Source organism: Anser brachyrhynchus (assembly GCF_964034855.1).
Source record: "Anser brachyrhynchus genome assembly, chromosome: 11".
NCBI lineage: Eukaryota > Metazoa > Chordata > Aves > Anseriformes > Anatidae > Anser > Anser brachyrhynchus.
Genome location: NC_137706.1, coordinates 14,253,582 through 14,281,409, shown reverse-complemented (window position 1 = coordinate 14,281,409; position 27,828 = coordinate 14,253,582). Strand labels below are relative to the sequence as shown.

The 27,828-nt window shown below is 50.9% G+C and overlaps 3 protein-coding genes across 11 annotated transcripts in view; 2 read left to right on the top strand and 1 right to left on the bottom strand.

Moving 5' to 3' along the window:
- ABHD2 (abhydrolase domain containing 2, acylglycerol lipase) overlaps positions 1-7,166 on the top strand; it is a 40,070-nt gene extending 32,904 nt beyond the window's left edge. For all 4 annotated transcript variants that reach the window (XM_080607637.1, XM_080607638.1, XM_080607640.1 and 1 more), the window contains one exon: positions 616-7,166. In XM_080607637.1, the coding sequence (XP_080463763.1) occupies positions 616-812 (197 nt within the window). In that variant the 3' untranslated portion in view covers positions 813-7,166. The remainder of the gene's footprint in view (positions 1-615) is intronic.
- On the bottom strand, positions 6,116-15,834 carry RLBP1 (retinaldehyde binding protein 1). Of its 3 annotated transcripts, XM_080607644.1 has the most exons (8): positions 14,049-15,768; positions 12,983-13,026; positions 12,645-12,773; positions 12,224-12,425; positions 11,535-11,713; positions 10,897-11,055; positions 10,368-10,478; positions 6,116-10,082 (listed from the first exon to the last, which is right to left on the bottom strand). In XM_080607644.1, exons 2-8 carry the CDS (start codon positions 12,992-12,994, stop codon positions 9,924-9,926), a joined length of 951 nt encoding a protein of 316 aa, XP_080463770.1. In that variant the 5' UTR covers positions 12,995-13,026; positions 14,049-15,768; the 3' UTR covers positions 6,116-9,923. The 3 variants fall into 3 exon arrangements, with proteins under 3 accessions (XP_080463770.1, XP_080463768.1, XP_080463769.1); XM_080607642.1 differs by lacking the exon at positions 6,116-10,082 and having other exon boundaries at positions 10,382-11,055; positions 14,049-15,834; XM_080607643.1 differs by lacking the exons at positions 6,116-10,082; positions 14,049-15,768 and having other exon boundaries at positions 10,382-11,055; positions 12,983-13,932.
- Positions 15,835-15,894: 60 nt separating this feature from the next.
- FANCI (FA complementation group I) overlaps positions 15,895-27,828 on the top strand; it is a 25,962-nt gene continuing 14,028 nt past the window's right edge. For 3 of the 4 annotated variants that reach the window (XM_080607628.1, XM_080607627.1, XM_080607626.1), the window contains exons 1-18: positions 15,895-16,050; positions 16,146-16,218; positions 16,752-16,882; positions 17,274-17,430; positions 17,510-17,567; positions 18,146-18,187; positions 18,523-18,646; positions 19,583-19,668; positions 19,854-19,986; positions 20,243-20,335; positions 20,823-20,959; positions 21,942-22,122; positions 22,701-22,788; positions 23,336-23,466; positions 24,124-24,194; positions 25,117-25,231; positions 25,572-25,694; positions 26,803-26,871. In XM_080607628.1, coding sequence (XP_080463754.1) covers positions 15,955-16,050; positions 16,146-16,218; positions 16,752-16,882; positions 17,274-17,430; positions 17,510-17,567; positions 18,146-18,187; positions 18,523-18,646; positions 19,583-19,668; positions 19,854-19,986; positions 20,243-20,335; positions 20,823-20,959; positions 21,942-22,122; positions 22,701-22,788; positions 23,336-23,466; positions 24,124-24,194; positions 25,117-25,231; positions 25,572-25,694; positions 26,803-26,871 — 1,908 coding nt within the window. In that variant the 5' untranslated portion in view covers positions 15,895-15,954. Of the gene's footprint in view, positions 16,051-16,145; positions 16,219-16,751; positions 16,883-17,273; positions 17,431-17,509; positions 17,568-18,145; positions 18,188-18,522; positions 18,647-19,582; positions 19,669-19,853; positions 19,987-20,242; positions 20,336-20,822; positions 20,960-21,941; positions 22,123-22,700; positions 22,789-23,335; positions 23,467-24,123; positions 24,195-25,116; positions 25,232-25,571; positions 25,695-26,802; positions 26,872-27,828 lie in introns of those variants that run through there. The other variant, XM_080607629.1, reaches the window with a different exon arrangement.

Here is a 27,828-nt window from a genome sequence, read left to right as displayed (position 1 = left end):
TAATGAAATAAAGTGTGTCCTTTGAAAGGAGTTCTGTCAGCTGTCTATCTTCAGCCAAGAAGAAGTCAAATAGCCTTTAGAAGCTCAGAAGAGCGAGCCAGTTGCTGTTTCTCTGCACAAATGGTGCACAGGGAGGAAAGCTGGGTTCGTTCTTTTTCTTGTTGAAAGCTATGAGCAGAGGATTCATCTACAGCTGCTTCCAGACAGATGCAAGCACAGGGATTTTTCCTGCTGTATGTAGAACAAAGTGGATAATACAATGTCAGGGCTTTGGTGCAGCTCAACATCATGCTAACAGTCCTAGTTCCAGTGTACGTGAGTTAAGAGAGATGGAAGGATGTGACCTATATTGCCATAAGGGCCCAGCCAGCAGCACTTCGTGGGCAGCCTGGTTCCTGTTGACCATCTTGTTCTGTGAAGTTGTAAGGTTATGTGCTTTTGACTTCATATTAGCTGTGGCCTTTGTCAGCACACTTCTGCTTCCATCATGGGATTGCTCCTTTTGGTTCAGGCCCTATGCCAAGGATCGGGTTGATTATCACAATTTAAGGTGGTTTAGTTCTCAGCTCCAAATCGCTAACCTTCTGGAACTGTGCGCTTCCTTCTGTTTTACAGAGAAACGGGAAAATGTCATGCACGTGCTGCCCCTTCACGGAGGTCACCTGGGCTTTTTCGAGGGGTCTGTACTATTCCCAGAACCTCTTACCTGGATGGATAAGCTCGTGGTGCAGTATGCCAATGCCATCTGCCAGTGGGAGAAGACAAAGTCTCATTGCTCAGACACAGAGCAGGCGGTATCTGGCCAGGAGTAATTGACCCAAAGACTCTGGATCACTTCAGTATATCTCCCCCTTTGGGAACTCTGTTCCCTCACCTGCTGCTTCAGGTTTCCATTCTCCTTTGATATCCTATGGCTGGGGTTTGATCACAATGTTTCCCTCTGAAGTGGAGTTAAAACAGAGGTTAATGTCTGGTCAGAGGATCTTTGCTTATATAGTCACTTGGGTTTGTAATTTACTGCTCTGCTTGAAGAACTAGATTCTGACTGTGACTTGTTACAGGGTAATTGAGCTAAAGACAGTTTGTTTTGATGTAACAGAAGTTTCAGATGCCAAAAGCCTTTCACCTGTTGGTCAAAAACTTGATCTGAAGCATTTGTTGCGGTGTAGATGACGAGGTAACTGACCTTTTCAGTCCCTGTGCTGGAAAAACCCTGTACCAAGCCACAGGCCAGTGAGTGGTTCAGTCCATGAGCCACTAAATAGTGGCTTGGAAAAACAGATGCTTGACTGTCAGTGGAGTCCTAATCTTACACCATCTTAAGGGAGTGTTTTACTTCCTGGGAGTGCAGTTACACAAGTCAATCACTTTGAAAATGCTTAACTTTTCCATGCTTCAGATATCTGTGGGTTGGGGTATCTTTACGCTGGGACTCCAGGTAAAGAAAAGCTGCGGGCTGATAATACCAGTTAATGTTTCTCTGTAACCATATTCTCACACCAAGACCAGACCAGTCACCTTGTCATATTTGCCTCTTTTTTAAACATAGTCATGTTTTTAGTACTGGATTTCTTGTTTGACCCAGGGCTTTTTAAAATTGGCTCTGGCTTCCGAATGGAAACCAGTGATTAAGAATCTGCAGGATCTTTTTGTGAGCTCAGTATATTTTAAGAATATTTCATAGTTATGTACTCTGTTAGGGATTAAATTGTAGGGTGGGGGGGGGAATATATCTAGATTTACTCCCCTTCCGTCAGGGTAGATTATACCAAAATTCTCGTCCTTAATTTTCAAAACATTGAATGGTTTTCAGACATGACTTGCCTTACAGTTGGTGGGAACTTGATGGGTCTAGCCCTGTGCAAGTAAAATACCTTTGACTAACTACTTCTGTATCTGTGTAAATGCTGCAGGATTTTACTGGCTCCAGTAAGACATTGGGCTCCTCACGTGAATTCCTTTCTACATGCCCAGACATCCTCTTCTAGTTGTAATGTGCAAAGTGAAGTGCGAAAGCACCTTGCAGGAGCGATGCCTCAAGTGGCTGTTATGGCCGAGGTGGTTATTAAGGGCTCTAGTCTGTCCCCTGGTAGGAAAGTTGCCCCATGACAATCTGGAAACTGAATTTTTGTGGTCACAATCTCTTTTTTTTTTCTATTTGCTCTGTCAATATTGTAGTCTCATTAATCCACCCTTGAGACTTCTTTGTCCCAGTGTCAGTGAAGTTCTTTTCCCGTCACACTTCCCGCATCCAACGAGCACTTTATTGCTTTAGCCTTGGTTTGTGTGCCAGGCACTTCAGTTTATAGTTGAAGGGTGAAACAAGCTGCAAGACTTCAGTGTGGTAATGCAGGGGAACAAGCCTTCTGGACTGCCCTGTCCCTGAACTTCATTCAGTAGGTTGCAGAGGTAGCTTTTCATTTTAATAAAGCAATAATTAACTATTGTAGCAAAGGTGCATTATCATATCAGGAAATTCCTTTCAGTTTGCCTTAGGCCAGACACCGCAGCCTGCTAGAATGAACTGTGGGTATCTGCGCGTTGTCCGTGTTAGTAAATAAATCCAGGTTTCCTTTTGTTCCTCAAAGACAGAGACGTGGCCAAGTAAAGCTGTAGCAGTACTTGGCCGTGCTTGTGGCTGTTCCTTAAGAACTATTTTAGGGCATCAGTTAGCAAGGATATTCTTAACTGATGGATATCTTGTCTTTGTGTTGTTGTTCTCTCATTCATAGTGCACCTGTATATCACTAAAATCTGTCATACAAGACATTCGGAGTTTTGCTTAAATAGCTGCTCATGCAGTTTTTCCTGGATGTGGTGTACATGTATTCTCATTTCAACAGAACTGGAGTGTAAACAACATTTGTATGCATCAACTAGCCACAGTATGAATTTAGGTGTGTAGGGTATGTGTTTTTTTTATCTCCAGTGGGTCACAACTTTAGACGTGTCTCAGTTCTCATGGCATACTACAACTGCAGCTTCACAGGTCACGGCTGTCTGCCTTGAGGAAGCAAAGCTGCTCTTCTCGTGGTCTTTTAAACATGCTTCATGTCCTGCTTCAGTCCAGCTTTACTGTGCTGTGAGTATCAACTCCGAACAGGTTTAGGGGAACAGAAGCTTCCCTTGGTAGTGATCCCACTGTTGAGGTGAGGAGCCCATCATACGACCCAACATGTAACTATGAAGGAAGGACAGTGTGCATCAAGCCTCCTTGGAGATCAGAATACCGTCCTTTCTCGGATTTCCTCAAAGTTCCTCAAAAGCAGGGGCTCCCTGCCCAGCTCCCCACGTGGCTGAAGTTCTGCCTCCCTCCCAGGACCCCAAACTTGCAGAAGCAGTTCAGCTGTTGGCTGCCCCAGGCAGGGAAGTTGAAAGTGAGACAACGGTGGTTGGCTGCTGTCTGGAAAGTGAATGTTGAGGCAGAGCTGGTGTTTGCTTGCTTCTGAGTTGGGGCTGGGGAGCAAACTGCTTTTTGGCCAAGACATGCCAGAGTAAAGCTCCACTTTCAGAGGAACTGGGAAGGTTTTTATTGAAGAACTTTTCCTCATTCCTTTTTGTAAGAACTGTTCTTGACAGACCGGGTTTTGAAACATTTCCTGTTTCTGAGATACGAGGAAGTTACCTTCTCAAGTGTACCTTTATTTCAAACTGACTTTGCTATAGTAGATGGTCAATCAGTGACTTTTTAAAGCAAATCTTTCCTAAAAAAAATGAGGTGAGCAGCTGGGCAATTCTCAAAGCAGCAAGAGCTTTGTCTAATCAAATAGGGATTTTGGTCTAGTGTTTGAGTTTTTTTCAAGGAATACTATATCTTCCTGCCCTATAACTCATGAGCCTTCCTATTTCAGAAGTGCCAATGCTATGGACTTTCTGAAACTCAACTAGAGAAGTAGTAGGGGTCTGTCCTGCTCCTTTGACCTGTTTTTGCACTTGCATCTACAGCTGTTTAAACCGCTTGTGGCTTGACCAACTAATTCTAGTCTGTTTGGGGAGGAAGAGCGTTGTCATAGCTTGGTTGTGCAAGGGTTCCAGAACCCGAGAGTCACCTTACTAACCTTATTGTAGACAGAAGCAGTAAAAATCTGTTCTCCCCATCCCACCCAATGTGCTGCTTTTAAAGCAACTCATGTTGTCAAACCTGCAGCAGCAAGTTAGAGATCTCAAGGAAGCAGGAGAGGAGGAAGTGAAGCTGCAGTGCATGTTATCTAGAGACCTTCAAAAAAGGAATCATGTGTTAAATACTGCTGCTGACAGATTGGCAGCTGATACCTAGTGCCAGTACCACAAGCAGGAAGGGACTTTGTCCAATCCTTACCTGAAATGCTTTTCTCTCCCAAAATAAGGTAATACTGGTTTTGTGATGTTGGCAGATGGTCTTCACATGCAATATGAACTTTTAGATCGTAGAGGTGGAGCAGTGTTTTCATCTCTTGCGAAGACACGTGAGGTGGTTGAAGTGTGTGCTTCTAGCCCGTTACAGTACAGCCTGGTAGTGCAGTTCAGGACTACAGCATGATGAATCTGTCATGAGCTCTGTTTAGTTTCAAACTGGGATTAGAAAAGGCATTAGCAGAGCTCTTCATTTATTTTCATGTGGTAGACACCCCTCTTCCTCATCACTGTATGTAAAAGTAACACTCAGACGTAAACCCCAAGGACCGTCTCAATCAGATAGCAAGTTGCAGAACTGTTACTTTTTGGTGGTTAGGCTGGTCCAGCCATCTTCGTCAGTGTCTGGAGACACCTGAAACTTGGAGGTGAGCAGCTGGGACTTGCTCTTACGGACCACAAGGAACTTGCAGCTTCCACGACACCAGATCTGCCAGCATGTTTAATGATCCCTTGGTTAGATTCTAAATCGAAGGTGTTTTCAAATGGGTCAACAGTGTAATAGTTGCACTGTAAAGACAGACACTTGAACCTCCCAGCAGTCTTTTCCTGACCGTTTTTCTGCAGTTCCTGTTTTATGAAGGTGCAGGTTACAAAGACGGGGCATTAAGCAGAGATGTTAAGAACTATTATCTCCAGTACTGAATTTAGCCAAGCTACCTGTGTGTCATCTGTCCTGGGTCTGTCACAAGTTCCTAGACCTCAGCCCTTTGACACGTGGTGCCTTGCCCTTTTTCTCCTCCTCCCTTGACATCAGCATATCTAGAGACTTCAGCAACAGCTCTGTCAGAGCTTTTGGGCTTTGCATTTTAGTAAAGGATTTCTCATACACCAAACAGTGAGACCCCTCTGGCAATGTACACTGTACAAGCGTGTGCTGACTTAAAGGACCTTTGTGGGCAGCCTACAACTAGATGGTCTATTTTAAGGCTTAAAATAGCAATGTATGTAAGCAGTGGATCACTTTTCAGCTCTGTTCCTCAAATTTGCCTCTAGCCATAGGGATTGAGTCAGAGGGAAGGTTTGCTTAATATGTGACTTGTTACCTTATGATCCCCAAGTTCTTGTGTCTGACTCTTCAGCAACGGAGCTGGAGGTGAATTGTGTAAGGGGCTACATCTCAAACGAAAGAGCAGAGTGGTAACTTCAAGAATTAATTGCTGAATGGCTCAGTCACCTGGTTTGCTTCCAAGGTTTTTTTTTTAGAAATATTATGCTTCTCCGGAGGTTATTGAAATTCTTCACAGCCTTTTTCAAAAAGACCAGAAAAGGCCCTAGTCTTGTGCCGTGTGTGTAAGTCATTTGTTGTGAAAAGCATCGTGTCAAGTCGTGCTCCACGTGTCCTTAGCCCTTTGGCAGCTCTGTCAGTTGGGTAGATCCCAGAGCCACGGTGATTCAAAGCAGGGTCTCCTTCAGGGCTTCTAGTTCTAGGCAAAAAGCAAACAGCTCTTCGTGGTGTGAGGACTTCCTGAATTGTCTACCAGCTTAGAACGCCTCAGAGCTACCCAGACCTGAGGAGGGGGGTGCCTTGTACCTGCACCCTTTTATTGCTAGTAGTCTCTTACACCAGCCTGGACTTCTCTCAGCTGGTAGGGAAGCTCAGGCACAAGTGTCATCAGTGAGTCAAAGCAGCTGCCAGCTTTCCACGCTGCGGTGGAAAGGTTTCTGGGATTATCCTGAACTATTGCATTTCAAACATCTGTATTCTTGTATTTTTTTCTGGTTAATCAATGGACAAAAACACTGCAATCCAGGGCAGCATTTATCTGGTTGGATCTGCTGGTATTGAACAACTTTTTCCAAGTCTGTCTGATAACACTCTCCAAAAGCTCCAGCCCTGCATCCCCTGTGGATAAAGACCATGTTTCTCCTCCTCACCCCATGGCCTTGCCTAACACAGGTGACTTTAATACCAGCAAGGAGCCTGATGCCACGAGTGGCTCAACACAAAGCCTTTTTGCTTTTGTCTGAATGACGAGCTTGCGTCGCCTGCCTGCAGTCATGCAAGAGCTTTGATTAGATGCAGAATTTCCTTGTGAGCTCTCTATTATAGCTCTCCTGGGATGCTGACCCTTCTGTGGCTCCTGCCAACTGGGATGTCTTTAAAAATAATAACAATGAAAAGTGTATTTCATGTAACCAAACACTACTGCTTAGCCCACGTCAGCAGCTTTCCAAAGGAACGTGTTTTCTCATTCCTGACAACTTGTCCCAGTTTCCCAATGATGAGAAATCCTTTTTGAGAAAGCGATAACCTCTTTGCAAGAGGGGCCCTTTCTCTGGAGATGCCAAGTTGAAGAGGTGGGTGGAGACCTGAGGAAGGCAGACCTGTGCCCTTCTCATGTTGTTGCTGCAGCTGTGTTAGAACAGGCTGAGTGACATCTGATGTTCTTGGTGAGCAGTGCGGTTCATTAAGGATATATTCTCCAATTGGCAAAATTATCCTCTGGAACAATCTCTAAATGCTGCCCTGAAAAAGCGTGTATACCGAGATACCCTCCCTGCTGCCACGTTCTGAGTCAGATTCTCTGAAGCTGACAGCTACAGGGGAGATGATTTGCAACTAGCAATGCAATTTTTCTATATCTGCTGATGTTTACCTTTAAAATTATATATATAAATATATATTAAAGTGTCTTTGATTTTTCTTTTAATTTTTGTTCTTCTGTGTGGTGTAAAATGGAAGTCATTGCACAACAAAATGTAATTTTGTTATCTTTGATTCAGTGGGATTTCTTTATTTAAAAATAAAGGACTTATTGAAGTCAGTGCTACGTGGAGTGCTGCGTCCAGTGTTATTGGGTGGGAAAGTCCAGCTGTTGTTCTTGACAGGTAAAGCAGCCCTACCTTCTTGTTTTGTCTGCAGTGAGGAAAGGATTGTCTGATGTGGGAACATACTGGGCCAACAAGGTCATCTTCACCAAAATGCAGCTGGGTATCTGAACACCTTCCCTCAGTCACAGGATTTGGATTAGCTCAAGGAGGAACTGGAGCAATCCTTTGGCCCTAGCCCTTAAATGTGAATTTAGTGTTTGATGTTAAGGCTTCTGTTCATTAGTGGTCTAAAACACGAGTACCTCAGAGAAGGGCTGTCCACGTGTCCCTGTGGTGTACACAAAAGCAGGAGCTGCCTTGCTGCTCCCTCTCCTGTCTCCCAGGCAGGAAAAACCCTTGTCAGTAATTCCCATGTCATGAACTCTAGTCCTGCCTCTGGGTTTCTGACTACTGCTTGGCTCCTCTGGAGGTAAATGCAGGGCAGCCGATTGTTCCAGGAGGTGTGGGTGGCTGCCGCCTTTGAGACAGAAGCCTCAAGCTTGCACTCTTCTTCCCTGCCTTGGGGAGAAGCTCTGCCACTCCTATATAAATATGTATATAGATGGGAGCATCTCAAATAATTGCCCTGGCTCGAGCAGTAGCTAAGCATGGGGTGTCTAGCTGTCCCCTGATCAAAGCCATGCGTGGCTTTATTAGCGGCTGGTGGCTGCTTTGTTCACAGGCTGGTGGCTCAGCCTGCCCCGAGACCGAGCGTGGGGAGCTAGCTGTGAGTTTATCTTCTCCCTGCCTTCCCTTCCAGCACGTGTTGCAAGCACAAGTAATGCTCAAGCCTTTCCTAGTTGCTTTTTCTTTCCCCAAAGGAGGTGTGATTGCTTTGCGCCCCGAGCAAGCCGGGCTGTTGTGTTTTTCAGTGGCCCGATGGCTGCAGTGGTTGTCGCGCGTGGCTTCCCTGGGGCTGCTGCGGCTGGTTGCTGGCCCTGCAGGGAGCTCGGCACAGCGAGGAGCCAAGCGGAGCAAAGAGGCGCCTTTCAGTCTTCTTCGGGGCCTTCGCACAAGGTTGGTGCAGATCAGGCTGGGGTTGCAGCGGTCCGTGGTGCTCAGCGAATTGGCGGCGCTGCTGAGGCTGGAGAAAAAGGATTTCACCCAGCCCTCTGCCCAGACAGGCCCCGTCCTCCCGGCGGCTTCGCAGCCAACGTCCTGTTTGGTTTGAGCCTGAGCCAGTGCTCTGATGAATGCAGCTCTTGTCAGCACCCTCCGGCTCTGGATGGGGCTCTGGTCCTCCGCTTTGCTAATGAAAGGCGCTGGTGTGTGGCTGCGGGGCTGGGGGCCAGGGAGGAGGGGGCACGCCGCGCTACCAGGTCGGCAGAGGAGGAGGTAAGCGTCGAGTCCTGGGCAGGGAACGGCCGCTTGCTCCTCTCCGAGCCCTGCTGCTCTCAGGGCTGGTGGCCACGTGAGAAGATGGGCTGGGAACAGGTACCTGATGGGCTCCTTGGATGAGCTTCTAGCTATAAACCAGGGCGCAGTGCTCTCCCCGGGAGGGGGCTGCTTCCTCCTCCTCCCCGTGCCATCACCTGCCCTGTGCTGACTCCAGACCAGCAGCGCTGCCACCCCTCGCTGGTCCTGAGCAGCTCTTGTGCCCTCCTCCTCCTCCTCGGCTGCTTTTCCTGGGGCTTTTCTGATGTGAACAGCTTTGATCTGAGCTCCTTCTCAGATGCAGTGCTGGGAGAGGCGGCTGTGTTAAGGCTTTCAGGGGATTTGCGAGGGCAAGATCTGCTCATCTTTCACTGTCCTGTGGTTAAAATTCATCTCTGACCCTCAGTGGCTGCTGTTCTTTCTCCCTGACTGCCTGACAGAGTGAGGATTAGGTAGTCAGCTCCATCTGGGCCTCTGCTAGGGTTCCTTGCATCTTTTAGGCTGTTTTCTCTGGCTAGAGCAGAGGACAGAACTGGGGGTCCTGGTCCAGCGGAAGGAGAACCCAGGTTTGGGATGCAGGGAGGATGGAGAAGGACGGTTCCTTGGCCTCTGTGCCAAGAGGCCTGTTCACATCAGGGCTGCCGCTCCACGCCTCCTAACAGAGCTGTGCAGCCAGTGCCTGTGCCCAAAAGCTTCCCCCTGTCCCTTGCCGTGTGCCACGAGGGACCCAGGAGCTCTGCTGTTAAACATGTCTTTATTTCTCTGCGTACACCTTTCAGCCAGCCCCTGGCAGGGGCCTCCTGCTGTGACAGCCTCCGGCTGCGTTACCCGCACTCTCCTGCCTGTCCCCCCTGCTTGCGCTGCTTCCCCTCCAGCTGAAGCCACCCCAGGGGCTCCCCAGTGCCCCGCTGCAGGTGCGCAGGGCTGGCCGTGGAGCCCCTCTCCGGCTGCACTGCCCCACAGAAGTAAAGACTAAGGCTGAAGCAGAGCAAGGCACGTCCTACCTGCATCCGAACCCCTGCGGTGTGCTTGGGGCAAAGGGACAAAGGGAATTCTTCCTTGCTGTCACCACCCCCCCTTCCCAGCATGGTCACTCCCCCGTGCCCCCTTTTTTTTTGCAGGAGCAGACTGGTGGCCAGCTTCCTCTGCTGGCTCCCAAGGAAAGGACCCTATTCCAGGAGGGACAGGGCTGCCGGGTCTGGGGATGGGGACAGGCACGGGGCAATGCACCCGGAGCGCCTCGTTCCGAGCAGTCACTCAACCAACGCTACGGGAAGGAGGTGGTTGGGGTTAGGGGACCACCTCTGAGCCTATGTTACGGGGGAAGGGGAGCGGACCCCGCCTTAGAGAGCCGTGTCTTCAGCTTCGATGCAGGGCCCAAAGAGCTTCTCTGCAGTTGCTTTGCCATCGTACTTGGGCAGGTTGCCACCGAAGTCTGCCGGCAGGATGTCGGCGTCGATCTCCTGGTAGAAGGACTCCAGCTCCTCGCCGTGCACAAAGACCTGGCAAGAGAGGAGTGACCCTCAGCAGAGAGCAGAGACCCTACACGTGACAGAGGTGGCTGAGGGACACCAGCAGTGGTGTGAGGGCTGCCCTCCTTTCTCATCGGCGCAACCGCAGCCGTGCCTAGCTGGAGGCTTGCCCCTTCCCGGGGGAGCCAGCAGCAGCCCCTGGCTCTTCCACCTCGTCCCCGTGTCCCCACAGGCTGGGCATGCAGAAGGCGACAGATTTCCCCATCTGCTCAGCTTTACCCAGCCATTTCCCCCGGGTCCCCTTCCCGCACTCACCCTCTCCAGCAGTTTGCTTTTCAGGAACGGTTTGACCACGTTGTAGGTCGTGGTGAAGTACCAAGGCTGGTGGATGAAGTGCACGGCCTTGAAGCGTGCTGGGAAGGAGTCCTAGGATGCCAAACCCAGACGGGGCCAGTTACAGACCGTGCTGGCCACGTAGTGCCAGGAGAGGAGGTGGGCAGCAACAGAAACCCCACACTGCCTCCGCGCCCCTTCCCCAGCCTCCCGTTCTCCCTCCCGTGCTCCCTCTTTTGTTCTGACCCAGAGGTTGAGCCAGCCCAGTCCCGGGAGCAGCAGGGAAGCCGCAGAGCCTCCCAGATGGCTCACTGCTCCCATCCCACAAGAGAGACCACATCTCTGCTGTCCTCTCGCCCTGGGCAGAGCCAAATGTCCTCGGCCTCTGCATCCATCTTGCAGGATTAAGCCAATTAACGAGCAAGGGAAGGAGCATGTGATGGGGAACAGCCTCTCCACAACGGCAGTCCAACCCCCCTGCTAGCCCCGGGCACGTTCTCTTCCACCTCACCTGTAGCATGTCCACCATCTTCTTGAGCTCGGAAGGTTTGATCCCTGACGCCTGCTGCATGGTGAAGCCCTTGAAGTTTTCAATGATGCAGAACCCGTTGATCTGGGTCTCTTCGTTTTCCAGCAGCTTCTCCAAGATAACGCAGTAGGCACGAAGGATCTGGATGGGAGGAGGGACAGCAGGGTCTGCTGTTAGTGTGACAGCAAGGTCTCACCTCCCTTAGACCCCAGGATGTTCCCTGGAGCAGTCCCATGGAGCGTTAGGCTGGATCTGCTTAACTCCAGAACTTGTGATCACGTGCCTGGAGGCTTCTTTGCCAAGAAGCCCTTTCCATGCTCTGTGCCTCCATTTCCTCCTTTGCCCTGCGGGTCCTGCTTTTCTAAAGCCCCCCGATTTAGCGCTGTGGTGCCCCCCTTCACCCCGTGAGTTATCTGGGCTGGGAGATGCACACCCTGTGCCCTGCAACCTGCACCACATCAGGAGGAAAGAAGGGGAGCTCTTTGGGACGGACCAGGATAAATTCAGAGTTTTACTTAAACCCGGACAGCCAGAGGGTGTGAGTGCCCACATGTATGCGTGTGTCTAAGGGGTGCTGTGCTCAGACTGAGTGGAACAACCCCAAAAACAGGCCTGCTGACCTCGTCGAAGGTGATCTCCTCGTAGTCCCAGTTCTCGATGTTGAAGAGCATCACCACCCGGCCGTACTTGTCCCTGCTGGCCAGGATGCCGGGGTAGCCCGCCTCGATGGTGCTGCGCACAGCCTCGGGGGTCAGGTTGTCGAAGAGCTCGGGGTACTGCTGGCGGAAGTTCACGTAGCCTGCAGGGAGACAGAAGCTGCTTGCCCGTCCTCGGGAAGCCAGCAGAGCACGGGGTGAGCTCCCCGCCCCAGCTCCCCTCCCCTGGCACCCCGCAGGCACGAAACGTAGAAACGTGCTGGGAAAATGGGGGTGAACAAAACTGCTCGTCCGCGAGCCAGCGCTGATAATTACAACTCATTATCCACCCGGCAGACACAAAGGAGAGCAGAGCGGAGCCAGGCAGGACAAAGCCCATGGCCAACTCCGGGCTGCCTCCTTGCTCCCCGTCCGTCCCTGTGTGCCACCCCTGGTGTGGGGAGGGGGTGCCACAAGCCCCCCCTGCCCTGGAGCGGTCCCAGGGGTGCTGAGCCCACCAGGCACCATGCACAAAACGCATCAGGATGCGTGCAGAGACCTCCAGCCCTGCCTTTTGCTGCTGATGCTCTCTCCAGTGCCCTGCCTGTCTGGGAAGGGGCAGAGGGGGATCAGGGCACCCATCCCCACCCAGCACCACAGCCCAGGGCCCCCACCTTTCAGCAGGTCGTAGGCCCTGTGGACGTCGAACTTGCGGGCGCGGATGAAGCGGAGGAAGAAGGAGTCGTCCTTGCCCTGCATCTTCTCGGCCACCGCCTTGCAGACGTCCTCGCTGCCGGCCCGCTCCTGCACCAGCTCCCGCAGCGCCCTCACCGCCGCCTCCCTCTGCTCCTCGGTCTCGTTCAGCTCGTCCTTTGCCTGGGGGGGAGCAGGGAAGGGCCCTCAGCATCCTCACAACGCCCCGGGGGACCCTGAGCCACCCGCGGAGCCACCGGACCCAGCACCATCCCCGCTGCCTGAGCACCCCGGCGTGCATTTTGGCACAGAAAAGCAGCCGGACGCGGTGCCGCTGACTGCAGGTCCCCCCCTGCCTGTCCTGCCCCGCTCCCAGCAGGTCCCCGGGGGGCTGTGCCTCACCTTCTGCAGGGTGTGCGGGGGGATCTGCTGGCACCTCCCAAAAACGGGGCCGTGGTCCTTGGTGGTGAGGCGCTCCAGCTTGGTGCGCAGGGCCTGCTCCTCCTCCGAGACGATGCGGAAGGTGCCCGTCTGGGGACGAGGAGAGGATGGGGGGCTGATGAATCCTCCGCTCACGGCCCCCCACCTCCCTGCCCGCCAGCCCCACGAGGCTGGGGACAGCCCCAGCGCTGTGTGGGTCCCTCTGGGCTGCACCCCAGGGGACACGGAAGGGCGAGGGGTGCCGCAGCCCAGTGCTGCATGGAGGGGCTGCTCAGAGCCCGGGGGTGGGCAGTACTCACAACAGCAGACATGTCTTCCTTTAGCCTTTATCAGCTGCAGGACACTGGAAGAGAGGAGGAGGAATTACCACGAGGATCTGAAGTCCCTGCAGCCCCCGGTGCCCCTGTCCCTCCTGCCCTGATCCCGCTGCACTGGGGTGGAGGTGGGTACCCTGCGGGCACAGCACCCTCAGCTCCACCGCCCACTGCCTGTGTCACTGCCTGGGGGAAGCTGAGAGTGTTTGAGAAACACCAGGGCTGTTTGCAAAAGCAGATTAAATACGTGGGTATTGGTCATCTGACGCCTTCAGCGTGTTTTTTTTCTGGGTCTGCATTTTTGTGGGGGGCTGTGGGCAGGAACACCCATGGGTCATGGGGACCCACGGCCCCGTGAGCTCCTCCAGCACGGTGTCACCTCCGACCACATCCAGAGCAGTGCGGGGAGCACCAAGTGCTCCCAAAGACCTGGCTAGAGCAACATGCCCCAAGCAGCACACAAGGTGCGGGTCCTGCTGCCCTGTGGGTGCCAAGCAACATCGTGCTGCTCTGGGGAGTCCCTGCAGGATGGCCCAGTGCTGCCACGGCCCTGCTGAGCTGGTGGTTTGGGGATGTTTGCGGGAATGGGGTGTCTTCCTGCTCCCCAAACGCTCCCCTTGGCCCTTGGGCTCTTCCTGCACCGCTCCAAGGCTTGAGTCATTGAGGGCGATGCAGAACGACCTCAGGCAATGCTCCCACCTCCTCCTCTTAACACAGAGCTGCCTTCCCTGCCCACCCTGTTGCCTTTCATTCCTGGCACGCTGTCCCCACGATGTCTGACAGACACCGGAGCCCCTGCAGCTCCAGAGCCCGTCCCCAGCTGTGACACCAGACCCCAAGCCCCTCAGCATCTTCCCAGCGCAGCCCAGAGATGTCCCTGCCGGGCTGCAGAGCCCCGCTTGTGCCAACACCTCCCACGGGCTCCCCCATCAGCACCCCCTTTTTTGAGGCACAGAAAGCAACCCCAGCCCCGGAGGTGCCAGGTCGAGGAGGGCTGGGCTACAGGGTCTGATGCAAAGTATTTCAGATGCAAAACGTCCCCCATACTCACCAGGGACAGGGAAAACCGAATCGCCTGCAGAGGGTCGCTGCACGAGGCTGGGAGTGCCGGAGTGGAGCCGGGCAGCTGGGCAGCGAGGCCGGAGTGGAGCAGCAAGAAAGCCAGGAGAAAGCTTTGTAGAGTCACCGGGTTGGGATTAGGCCGTCACAAGGCATCAACTCGCTGCAGCTTTATAATTAAGTCCGTGCAAACCAGGCAGGAAACCCCAGTAAAACCTTACAAAAGGCAGATGAGGAGAGGGAAAGACGGAGCAGGAGGGCTGCAGGCCGGGTGCACGAAGGGGCGGGATGCTGGGCCCGATTAACGAAGTATAAAAGCTTCTCATTGTGTAACTCCCTCATTAGCGTGGGGCCGGGGGTGGGCAGCGTGCCACCCCCCGCCTCTGCCCCCAGCTCTGCAAGCGCCTGGAGAGAGCACGGGGTGAGTTCGGCAGGGGTGCTTGTGGGGCAGGTGCGGATGCACCCATATCCTTTCCTTCTCCGCCGCCACCTCCCTGCAAAGCAGCGTTTATATGATTTTAAAATAAAAATATGTGGGCAAACAGTGTCCTCGAATGGTGGCTGGTCCTGCGCGGTGTGCCCGGGATGCGGTGAGGGGACAGCCCCAGCGTGGAGGCTCACTGGTGGCATCCCGCACAAGGAGGGGACAGCCAGGGGACAGGGATCACGGGTGATCCCGGTGATCCCGGTGCTTGGCTGCTTTGGGAACTCGAGGGCAGCCCCCCCTGGGTCCATGCTGCACACACCGAGCTGGGCAGAGCCAGGGGGACGATCTGGGGACAGCGACACGAGGCTTTTTGGGGTGTCCACATCACCTTGTGCCCAGGCTGCTGGGCGCTGGGGAGCTCTTCCAGCCTTAGCTCTCCCTTCGGCCAGGCTTTTGGGGTCAGGATGAGGACGGTGCCATGCACGGCTGCTTTTTGCAGCCCCGTGGCTCCTCCAGCCGCTGCCTGGCGTCGCGGGGAGGGAAGACAGGAGCCCATTGAGAGCCCGGGGCTTGGCCGCGCTCCTGCAGCGCTGGGGATTTGGGGGGTGGGGGGGGTGGCCAGGAACGAAGGGGCTTACACAAGGCATGTTTTGTAACGCCGTGAGGATTTACGGATTTGGATTTCACCGCGCTGCCCCGCCAGCAGAGCCGAGACCCCTCGGTGAGGGAGGAGGAGGAGGAGGAGGAAGGCACGAGGCTCCCGATGAGGGGCAGGCAGGGAAAACCCGTGCCTGTAGCAAGCCCCCAAGTGACGCCACGCTCCACCAGGCCTCACGCCAGACCCACCAACGGCCCCGTCCCTGCCCCGTGCCGACCCCACACGGTCCCGGCTGTGCCCTGGATCTCTCTGGGTGTTTCTCCACAGACAAACCGGGCGCCTCACGCCCTGAGGGCTGCAGGGGCCTCCCTCCTGGCCTGCTGGGCGCCCTGTGGGGGCAAACCATGAGGATTTTTGAGTCTGGAGCCCCTAGGGGAGCACCAGGACAGGTCCGAAGACCTACTCCGAGCTGTGTGACCCCACTGAGGGGCTCACAAAGCCGCTCGCCCGGCTCCAGCGGCCAAATCCTGCCCCAGGGGGAATCAGGGCATTGCACCAAGATGGTGCCCCATGCACTGCCGCTCGCAGGTGACAGCGCTGTGGCCAAGGTGGGGGACGACGCATGACAGGTCGCTGCGTGCCGAGGGCTCGGCGTGTCCCCACGCACCCCACAAACACCCAACGCCACAGCCCCGCACCCCGCACGGCAGCCGGGGGCGGGACTCGAACCCGCGACCTTGGGGGTTGGAAGGCGGGGGGGGAAGGAGGGGGTCGGTCTCCCTCAGGCCAACGGAAGTGAAGGGCGGGGGGCGGGAGCTGTTGCCCGGGTGACGGGCGGCGCTTCCGGGCGGGAGTTTCGGGCTGGCGGGCAAGATGGCGGCGGCCATGGCGCAGCGCGTCCTGGCGCTGGCGGCCGAGGAGGGCCCCGAGCGGCTCCAGGAGGCCCTGCAGGGCCTGGGGGAGGGCGAGGTGCGCGGTTGTGGCCCCCCGTCACCCCCTCCCCCGAGCCGGGGGCCCTCCTGGCGGGGCCCGGGGCGGCTGGCAGCATGGCCTTCTCGTTGCAGCTGGGCGACATGGTGACGAAGCAGGCCCTGAGGGGCAGGGAGACGGCGGCGCTGCTGAGGGGGATCTTCAGAGGTGGGTGGCCCCGGGGCTGTGTCCCTGCGGGCGGGCACGGTGAGCTGGCCGGCTGGGTGAGGGCAGCGGGCAGCAGCACGGGCTGTGAGGGTCGCCTCTGGTGAGGGCCAGGCGGGTGTAAGCGGGATGTGACACCAGAAGGTAGTTGTGGGGGGAACGGGGGACTAGAGTAACGCGTTTTTGATGACCGTATTCTATACGGGCTTTACTTTTGCCAGCACGGAGGTGTGTTTCACCAGCTGGCCGCTGAAGCTCAGTTCCCAAGTGGTTCACCTCAAAATGCTGCCACTTCCCGAGCCTGGAGGGCAGGTCGGCAGAACCGGTGTGTGATAAGACGGCTGAGTGTTTCGGCGGTTTTATCCAAGAGATTCTCATTTCCTGTACTCTGTTTTTTATCTGCATTGTCAGAGATATAAAATGGGGAGCTGCAGCTGACTGACAGTTTAGCCCTGCAAATTTCCTGTTTAGTAACGCGTTGTTATTTGTGTAACCTTGTTTCCATTCTTTGTCTTCCTTTGCTTTCTCATTATAAGGCTCCCCGTGTTCCCAGCCGAGTGGCGTTCTCAGGAGGCTGCAGGTTTACAAGCACTGTGTCCCGCTGGTGGAGTCGGGGGATCTGCATTTGAGCAAGGCGTCCGAAATCATAGGGCTGCTGATGCTGGAGGTAGGAGCTCCTTTGGGCTGGCTCTCCTGGGGTCTGCCGCCTGTCCCCTAGTAAGTACACTGAGTACTTCACCACTGAGAAAAATGAGCTGTGGCCTGCCCACGGATCTGCCCTGGATTAAGCTGGTCTTGGAACTTGCCGCGTGTGTAAATGTGATTATCTTTGGATATCTAGACTTAGACTCCAAAATCGTAATTGCCTTCGCTTGATTAACTGCTCTGTTCTGTTAAAGACAGCGTGAAATAGAGGTCGTGGGGCGAACTCCCCCTTTAGACAAGCTGCACTGTGAGAAATGTCGTCCTTTTCTGGTGTTTGGTGACCACGCGGACACGTATGAGGAGTGCTCCTGTGTCTGCCCCAGGCTCTTTCATGTTATTCCATCTTCTCCCAGGTTCGCCAGCTGCCAGGCCACGCGTTGGCTGAACTTGCCACCCTGTTTGTTGATGTTATTAAGGGAGGCAGCCTGTCTAATGGGAAATCCTTGGAGCTGTTTTCCACTGTTCTTACTGCATTGGCCAGCTCGAAGGAGAGCCTGGCTTATGGGAAAGGTAACCTCCTCTTCTCCTTCTGCCAGCCTCTCCTCTCTCCCTCTGGAGTGTACTCCTAAAAGACTTTTGCGTTTTTTAGGTGAACTGAATGGGGAAGAGTTTAAGAAACAGCTGATAAATACTCTTTGCTCCAGCAAGTACGTACCTCTCTGCCAGCTCCGCTGTGTGTTAGTTTGGTAAAAACTCAGTCAGGGCCTAGTTCTGTCTGGGCTTTTTACAGAATTCCCTGTGACACCCCAGAGGTGTGGTGAGAGCCAAATCTGCAGTTGCTAGATGTGTCCAGAGCCCCGTCATCCCCTTAGTTACGGGTCAAAACGGTGTGTTTCGTGTTGTGCTTTGAGAAGGACACCGTGACGAGTTGGATGGCACTGTCTGTGTCCTGTTCTGTCGTCTTTGAATCTGTGCCCTCCGTGACAGTGTCCTCTCTGGCTGGAAAGGCAAAGGAACACCCTGTTCCCAGGTCTTGTAACAGTGTTGCGTGAGTTGGTCTCAGAAAGTGTTTGTTTTTATTCCTTTCTTGATATTTGTTGTTGTGGGGGCCAGGGCAGTTGGGAACCATTCTAAGTCTGGGTAATTTGGGTGACAGTGGTGATTTCGGGTTGGAAATTTGGCTCCTGATCTTAATATCAGGAAGTAACAAACAGGGAAACTGAGTAAAGGGATAAACAGTAATTCTGCTTCCACTCAGTTTTCTGGCAAACTTTTGTTTTATCAGGTGGGATCCTCAGAGCGTGATACATCTTGCCAACATGTTCAGGTAATTCTGTTTTCCTTCAGCAAGCGTCAGTGCTTTCTTGTGCTGCAGTTGTGCCCGTGTCCCATTTCACAGGTAGCTTGGGGAAAGTACAAATTGTCTGAACATGCCAGGCGTCACCCCGTGCATGTTTCGGTCAATGAACGTCCACATCAGATTGGTTGAATGGTATCCTGGGACAGTGCTTGGGTATCGGGTGGTCTGTGTTGTGGCGAGAACTTTGGGAGCACTTGCTGCCTGTCTGTACGTTAACTCTTTGTCTAGTTATGGGTTGAATCTACTGGGGGATTCTGAAGGAAATTTATGAAAATGATCAGGCTGCGTATTTGGCCCAACAGGGATATTCCACTGTCAGGAGAGGAGCTGCAGTTTGTGGTGGAAAAGGTCCTTAGGATGTTCTCCAAATTAGACCTGCAGGAAATTCCCCCCCTGGTCTATCAGCTGCTGCTGCTTTCTGCTAAGGTAAAGGCTCACGGGAGATGGTCTCCTCCTGAGCGTGCATCACAGGAAAAAATATACACAAGCTGAGCTACAGGCTGGATTTTGGAAGGGGTTTTGATTGCTCCCAACGTGCTGTGGGGAGCAGGACACAGCAGGACATCATTGTTTTGTTGTTGTATTTTTTTCTCCTCTATCTCCCTCTAGCCTGAAGAAGCTGAATGCTCAGAGGAAGAAATAACCTTGTTCTTCCTTATGGGGAACTGTAGCAGGGAACCTTTGGGAAGTAAGGGATGAGCTCAGAGCCAGGAGACAGCAGAGTGGGTTGTTTTCAGTGTTCTTAAGCGTGGCTCTGCTCACTCTTTGTGGCCTGCTCGCTTCTAGTGTAATATTGGCTCGTGCAGTATAACTCTTCTGGGTTGTCCTGTGACTCGTACTGGAAATGTCTCACCTCCTGTGCTTGTCCTGCAGGCGGAGGCTGCCAGCGACGTATCTGCCCTTTGTCAGAGCGATCTGGCTCTTGCTTTGTTTGTGACTGAGTACACGCCAAAATGGTCCAGACAAAGACAAATTACCTGTGTGTTACAGGAGGTCGTTTGTGTCCCCACTGGCCAAAATGTGATTAAATATATATGAAGTTAGGGGTTTTAAAACCTTCCTTATTGATTATAATATAAAGGATCCTTTCCAATTAATAAAAAGTTGGAACAAAACAAAAAGCTGTGAGAGATTCAGCTTCTGCAACTCTTCAATAAGTGCGGTCAAAAGAAGGGGACAAACTAAAATCATCATTCGTCATTTCATCTGGAAGCGAGCAGTGCAGGAGCCTTCCAGCACCTCAGCAATTTATGAAGGGAAATAAAGGATACCATGACATTTGTAATTGGTGTGGGAATAGAGTGTAGCTCTCCGGGATCTTGCAGACCATGCAGCTGCATAACGTAATGTCCTTTCTTGCAGGGCAGTAAGAAGACTGTTTTGGAAGGAATCATCAGTTTTTTCAATCAGTTGGACAAGAGACAGAAGGAGGAACAGAAGGTTCCACAGTAAGTTCTTTCTGTCATCCCCTTTCTTTACAGCCTGGGTATTTACAGTCACCCTTGTCCTGCCCAGTACTCCTGAATGTGTCAGACGTCGTACAAGTACATACTCCCTGATGCCTAAGAAATAATTTGTGGCATTGGATGGCTCTTTTCTTTTTTTTTTTTTTTTAATCTGATAAACCTTACAGATCAATGGACCTTGAGGTAGCCACGGTGCCCCTAGACCAGCTCCGCCACGTGGAGGGCACTGTTATTCTCCATATCATTTCCGTTATCAACCTGGATCAGGACCTAGGCGAGGAGTTAATCAAACATCTAAAGGTACGACAGAGATGGAACAGGCGCTGTTCTTGAAGGTGTTGAAGCAGAGCTTTTAAAATCAACACTGGTTATCTTTAGAAAGGATTTAATCATTTTTATGGGCATTTTATGATTTCATGAAGTGTTATGTGTAAAGAGACATGTTCCCATCTGTGCCACAACAGCAGTGTGGTAGGAGCCTGATAACTTTCTTCGATTTGCAGGATGCTGCAGGTAAAGATAGCATGTTTTCTAACTATTGCGTACTATTTTCTAGACTGAGCAACAGAAGAACCCTGGTAAAGCTCTGTGTCCCTTCAGCGTGGCTCTTTTGCTGTCGGTTGCAGTAAAACACAGACTGCAAGAGCAGGTACGTGTGATAAATACACAGAGAACTTCAGTGGCAGTGTACACAGCCTTGTACAAGAAGGGAAGAGCAGTTAGATCATAGTCTCATCAGGATCAGATTAAAAGTGTTTTTGGGATGCTAGGAGGGAGGCAGATCATCAGTACACTGTAGTTTACCAAACACTGTAAAAGACTCGAGAACAATATCAGAATTTTCCAGAATCATAATGCCTGTGGGCCAAATGTAGGGTGAGAAGAAAAGCATTGTCTTCCTTCTCTAACGTTTTGGCTCTGTGGTAGACACCTGAAGTGCATCTGGCAGCAAATTACCTTCTCTGAGACACTTAATGAGGTTGGTGTATTTGTCCTGAGAAAGAAGTGAGTTAAGGTTTTTGGCAGGTTGTACTGAGACTTGTATTCTGCCTGGTGCTTGTACTGGAACGTGCCCAAGATTATACAGATCCCATTTCAAAGATTATTTCCTCATGCTCAGTGATTTTATGTTCCAGATATTTGATTTCTTGAAAACATCAATCACGAGAAGCTGCAAGGACCTGCAGTTCCTGCAGGCCTCCAAATTTCTGCAGGACTTGTTTCCTCAACAATACGATATAACAGCTGTGATTCTGGAGGTGGTGAAAAATAGGTGAGTTGTTGCTGTGTGCTGCAGAACGCTCAGCAGGCTTGGGGAGGGAGAGTGTTCCAGCCTTGCTGGAATGCTCTGGGATCACATGTTTGGTGCTGACCTGTTACCAGCAGGGACCAACGTCAAAATCCAAAGTCTCTATCTTTTTGCCCAGAGAAGCTGTGGATGCCCCATCCCTGGAAGTGTTTAAGGCCTGGTTGGATGGGGCTTTGAGCAACCTGGTCTAGTGGAATAGCAGGGGGGTTGAAACTGGATGATCTTTGAGATCCCTTCCAACCCCAACCATTCTATGATGTTACGATTCTATCACAGTTTTCTACTGGTGAATTTAAACAAACAAACAAACGTAGATGTATAAATGTGCCTCCTCCACCCCAAATCTCAGCATCTGGTGGTACAGAGGACTACACTGATCAGAACCCTGTCTGTTTCTTACTAGGAAAGAAACTGATGGTATGAGTCATGCTGCCTGCTGTAGTTTGTGTTCTGATCAAGGGATGAGTGATAGGTTCACTGTTTACTTTCCTCCACATGGTTATTCCTTTAAACATCCTGTGGGATAGCTCTGTGATCTGTCATCAGTTGTCCTTTAGTTTGATGTAAGGCATTCCACTTCTGCCTTCCTCTGTGCCTTGAAGACTCAGGATCCGTAGGATCCGTGCATCCAGACTGCAGCCCAGTGTCTCACTGAGATGAGATCAGAGTGCACACCACTTCCCAGAGGAAGGAAACCTTTGGATTGGAAAAGAAGTCTGATGGCTGGAGAACCAGGAACGCAAAATGTGTGGGCTGAGCACCTGCCCCTCAACCTAAGGATAGTCACAGGGCTGAGAGGGATGGTACCTTCCCTGGGGTGAGCAAGCATCTCTTGCTGCTGCTCTGCGTCTGGAATGACTAGAAGATTTTAATACAGACTGCTCTAATACAAGTATTTTCTGTGACTAAGTTGTTTCTTTCCTGGTCTGTTTAATGTTTTCCCCAGTGCATTTGGCTGGGACTATGTTACTCAGGGCCTGGTGGATCTCGGCTTCAGCCTAATGGAATCGTATGAACCAAAAAAGCCCTTTGGAGGGAAGGCAGCTGAGACCAATTTTGGCCTTTCAAAAACACCAGCCCAGCAAGCTTGCAGACTGGGAGCAAGTATCCTGCTGGAAACATTTAAGGTAGCGTATGGTTTGGAGAGTTTTTTGCAGGGGGAAACTGTTCTTATTCTCCCTTGGTAAATGGTGTCAAAACCTTGCCTACAGTATCCATCATGAGCACTTCACAGACAGGATTTGGTTTCCTCTTTATTCCTGTCCAGCAGGAAGAGGTCATCTTCATAAAGACCGAATCCTAATGTGTTCCATCTAGCATGGTGCTTGTGTAATCACTGTTACACAAGAGAGACTGCAGAGAAGGTAGAGAGATTCAGAGGCACAAAGAAAATGTGACAGATGTGGGATTGAAACCAGCATCTTCACTGAAGTGGTAAATTTGCATCCCACAGACAATTTGACCCGATTGTTTCAAGTGTACTGTGTGTGCCTTGCTGATGGGCTGGTTCTGATTGGACCGGGATGAAACCTGAATCAGCCTGTCTGAATTCAGCTGAAAAAGGGACTTCTGACAACCAGTCCCAGTTTAGCCTTTAGATCTGGATGGATCTGCTTTGTACAGGACAATGCCTGTGTTCTGGTGTACAGGAATATCTTACGTTTGTGTAGGTTTTGATTTTATTTGTTGTTGTCTGTCATTTCAGGTCCATGAGCCCATCAGAAGTGATGTTCTTGAGCAGGTCCTGAACAGAGTCCTCACGAAAGCAGCATCTCCTGTCAGCCACTTCATAGGTAACAGGAAAGAGAGAATTGTGTACTGCTCTGTGAACACTTCAAAACATAGCTTCTCAGAAGCTAAGTTCCTGCTGAAGTGACCCGAAGCCGGGAAAATCTGTTGTTGCTCCTCACTGAGGTGTCAGCCTCGGATCACCTTGCGTTTGTCGCAGGTGAAAAATGTTTTCGGACGGTTGCCGTGGAATGGCTGACGCACAGAAAGTTGGTGGCCATCAGTTCCTAGGCTTGCCTTCCTGTCAGCCTTGGGTAGGTGCCTGGGAGTCCCTGGGCCTGCCGAGATGCCTGTGCTGCAGCCTCTTCTCTTATACCTTAGTGCCCTCTGGTGGGGCAAGGCCCTGCAGCCAGGCTGCGAGTGTGTTGCGCTTTGTGCCTGCCGTAGAGCTCAGATTATCAATGCTCATCCTATTACGACTTCTCCAAGGAATGGAAGGGCTTTGATTATTCTATAATTGTTAACCCTACAGAAATCTTTTGCTCTCTTTCCTAATATAGACTTTTCTGGTCCCTTGGCAGCAGCTGCTCCTTTTGTCATTTTATTTTTCAGACTTGCTGTCCAATATTGTTGTGTCTGCTCCTCTTGTGCTTCAGAATTCATCCTCCAGAGTCACAGAGACCTTTGACAATTTATCTTTTCTGCCCATTGACACAGTGCAAGGGCTCCTTCGGGCAGTACAGGTAAGGCTTTGCATTTCTCCGTAAACGCCCTTGTTAGTTTAGTTCCAGCGATAGCTCCAGGCCACAATTACACGCATGATCTAACAACCTTTCTTGTAAAATAAACCTTAATGCTCTGCTGTAGGTTGTTCAATGTAGCACGGAACTGTTCTTCAAGCATGGGTATGCACGTGCCCTCTAGCAAAAAACATGGTGCCGTTTGGAACGGTGCTGGAACTGCTCTGTGCTGACCTTTCATCTGAAAGATGCCCACATGCTCCACAGCGTAGAAACCTAGGTATATCGGTCCAGATCAACAGCTGAAGCTGCCATTGTTGTTTTTTTCTCCTTCCAAGCTCCATGTCAGTATTTCTCTTTGACTGGGTTGAGATATTGCCCTGGGGTTCAACTTCTACCTGTTTAGTCCAAACTGGTTATAGCAGTCATTTCCCAAACCCTTGCACTGTGTCCTCACTAACCTGCTAAGGTGTCCTGCTGCTACAGCTCTCTGGGTTTAATTTTATATTACACTGTTTTGACATGTTTTGGTTTCCCTACTGTACTGATGACAGTATTGGAAATGCAGGGCCAGATGGGCCTGAGGAAGATGAGCTCATATGCACCAAGGGCTTGGCATGCCTTAGTGCTTTTCTCTCCAAAGTATATTTTCCTTTCCAGCCCCTGCTCAAAGTCAGCATGTCAGTGAGGGACTCCCTGATACTGGTTCTCCAAAAAGCTATCTTTTCCAGGTAAGCTGGGAAGGGGATTCTTTGAAAAGATTTCTGCAACTCATATGTGTAATTTTTTGGAGCAGAAGAATTTTTTGTTTGCTTTGGCTATGTGTCATCTTACTGTGTTCTTCCAATAATTAATGGTGACATCTGTCCCTTCAGCCTTAGGGCTGCAATACAGTCACAGCTCTACCCGCTGAGAGATCCCAACCCCCACATTAAAGGTCTTTGGAAATTCAGAAAGTTGTTGGGAACTCCAAATAAGAAGGCAAAATTAAAACCAATCCTGTGCTCTCTACAAATGAGTGCATCCAGATGCTAGGGAGAGTCTAGAAGGCACCACTGACTCAGAGGGAAGGTGGCATCTCAGCATTCTGATCTCTTACAAAATGGTAGAGAAGCAGGCTTGTTTTGGTAATGCTTTGAGCAATAAATACATCCTGCTGTCTTCGTAATGCTGTGATCGTAGACTGGGTTTTGTGGGGCAGTGGCTGCCTGGTTATGAAAACAGAATTCATAATTCAGCATTATTATTCAAGGCAAGGGACTTGGTCTTGGGAAAAGATCTGGAGTTTCAGTGAGCAAAGCAAGAGCTTTTTTTTTTTTTTGAGGAATTTTGTACCTCTGAGAAGAGCTCTGCGAGATGCTCCTATTCCAGTTTTCAAGGGATGTTTAATGCTTGTGTCTGGGGCTCTCCCTCAGCGTGAGCATTGGAAGGGCAGAAAGGAAATAAAATGCTGGGAGTGTAAAGCAAAGGAGTTCCCAGCAAGCTCCCAGCCTCTTAACTGCTCGGGGCTGTGCTGTCCTCTTGGGGAATACAGAGCCAGTGGGCCTGGGCACTGTGTTTTTGTGGACCCTTTTTCATCGCTGAGTTGTTCTTATGTTGTTGTTCTTGCTTCCTTTTTTCCTTATGCTTCTCTTTTCTCCCCCTGACTCACAGGCAGCTCGATGCTCGTAAAGCTGCAGTTGCTGGCTTTTTGCTTCTGTTAAGAAATTTTAAGATTCTGGGCAGCTTGACTTCTTCCCAGTGCAGCCAGGCCATTGGTGCCACTCAGGTAAGTGCTGTTCTGCAGTCTCTGGTGCAGGTATGCGACAGTCTTGCATCTAACAGACACAGTTTGAAACAATTTGGAGTGCTGTGTTTCCCCAAAATGGAGATATAACTTGAGTAAGGGTTAGTCCTGGAAGCGGAACTTTTGGAAATGCAGCATGCAGAGACAAGCTGGTCTGGGGAGGTAGTTTCTCAGAGTCATTATCTCTTACAGCACGCTGCCTGGCAGCATGCTTATTTCATGACTATTTCAGTGACTGTTTAGGGGTCAGGCCCCTTTTCACCTTGCTTCTGTGCTATTTGAGAACCGTAACCAGTATAACGTGACTAATATTCCATCTCAGGTCCAGGCAGATGTTCACGCCTGCTATAATTCTGCAGCTAACGAGGCCTTCTGCCTCGAAATCCTGGGCAGCCTGAGGCGATGTTTGAGCCAGCAAGCGGATGTCCGACTCATGTTATATGAGGTAAACACGGTTTCTTTGGCCTCCTTTTAAACAGTCAGTAGCTCTTCTGTAGTCTGGTTCTGCTGTAGCCCCAGGTAAATAATGATTACGTTATTGTAGAAAATGACCCATCGTCTCAGTTATGTTCTTCTTGGGACACGTACTTGTACCAGGGACTGGATAAAAAAAAATACATTTCTTTTTTCAGTCCTTCTGCTGTTTTTTATTTTGGACCATCATAAGCCCAAAGGCATGTTAATGTATTTTCCTTGTCTTGTGCGTTGCTTAAGAGTAAAAATCAAAGTCTCTCTTCCTTTGGCATGGCCAAGGAAATGGGAAGCATGTTTGATGCCCAGTGGGGAGCAGTGTTATGGCAGGCACTGGATGGAAGCAGTGTAGCTCTGTTAACACCAGGCTCCAAAGAAAGCCCTCCTCGGAGAGTATGGGGAAACATCCTTAAAGATTGCATCATGGATCTGTTTTTTCTCCTGTCCTTTTGCAGCCTCCTTTAAAGGTTTGTTTTTCTCTTAGATTTCTCATGACAACGGGCCTAATATACAGAGCAATTTGTGGGTGCATAACTGAGGTAACTGTGGGGTACCAGCTTGAGAGAAGTTAAACTGTTCAGATGAGAGAGATTTTGTTTCCTTCTTGACTTGGTTGGACTGACCTTTAGTGAGCTGCAAGTTCTGTATGTGTTTTTCAGTGTTGCTATAGAACTTGTGCTTGTTTTATCCATCCACTGAGATTTCTCAGTCTAAAGGATTTTTGCCTCCTACAGTTTCCCCACTGACTTGTTTTGCCTTTGAAGCAGGATTTCACAGTTTGAAGTTGGATCTAGTGCTGGTGTTAAATAGCAATGAAAGTCACTCTGGGCTTGATGCCACTGCTGCTAGGGAGATACAGCTTGTGAGAGGGCTCCTGCAAGGAAATATATGCTCTTTCTGATTCATACCTTCTTTCTGTCGAGTCTTTGCTTTGCCAGGTATGGGGTTTTACACTGAGTGCATTGTTGTTTGCTCATGGTTGCTGCTAAAGGGTCATTTCTGTCTTGTGACGCAAACTGCTTTTGCATATGGTTCCTTTTCTTTGTCAAGTAAGCCAAGTTGTCCTTCCTTCCTGTCTTCAGGGTTTTTATGATGTCCTTCGCAGGAACTCCCAGCTGGCCAGCTCTATAATGGAAACGCTCTTGTCTCAGGTAAAGTACTGCTCTGTGGCCGTGGCTGCAGAGGCACTAAGAATTCCGCACTGCAACCGGCATAGCAAGCAATTTAGGTTAAATATCAGGAAAACAGTTCTCCCACGCACTCAAAAGATGTGTAAGTGCTGCGGCACTTCTGCAGAGAGGTGTTTGAATCCCTGCTATATTGAGAAAGCAGACTAGGTAAACATCTGTGGAAACAGGTTCATATCCTGTCTCAGGACACAGGATGGAAGAGAAATGATGTCTTGGAGCCCTTTACAATCCTTGACACTTCTTGCAGCATCTTGGAATTGATGCCCAGAGAAGTGTTTTGTGTGCTCCCCGTTCCATAGCAGTGCACAACAGTCAGCCTCCCATACATCCCCAAGGATATGTAATTATTATTGCTGTCCTCCCATAGGGAGAGTACCCAAGTCCTTGTAGGATCTAGGAGGATTAACTCATCCCCCAACAGCGTTGCTCATGGCAACAAGGCAATCACATTTCCTCAATCCATTGGACAGGCTGTGCTTTCTTTGAGACAAATAATTTTCTTCCCCTTAATCATCCATAGAGTTCATGCTGACTAATTCCAGCTTTCCCACACCAATATAGGGCCTGAGAAGGGAACAAGAACAGAGCCAAGGCAGCTTTTGGGTAGCAGAGGGCAAATAATGGGAATTTGGTGCAAATGGGTACCATTTTATAGCATCATTATATGCCAAACTTTCCCTATTTGGTTCTATTCCTACATCAGTACTTGGAGCATATCTCCTTCATGTGCTGTGCTGGACAGCAAGGACCTGGTGCAAGCACGGTCTGTCACAGATTTGTTGTAGAGCCAAGTGTAGCCTCCATATCTGCCTGCATCCTTGGGCCAGGACGCTTATGTTATACCAGGGCCAAGCGTTCAGTATTGAGGTCGGACAACGGGAACAGTTACTTTTTCTCACTGTTTAAAGGGTGGATAAC

Coding starts and splice junctions, on each gene's coding strand:
- RLBP1 (XM_080607642.1), bottom strand. Junction 12,426..12,644: donor CCCCGCACACCCTGCAGAAG/GTGAGGCACAGC, acceptor GCTCCCCCCCAG/GCAAAGGACGAGCTGAACGA. Junction 11,056..11,534: donor AGGAGATCACCTTCGACGAG/GTCAGCAGGCCT, acceptor CCTCCCATCCAG/ATCCTTCGTGCCTACTGCGT.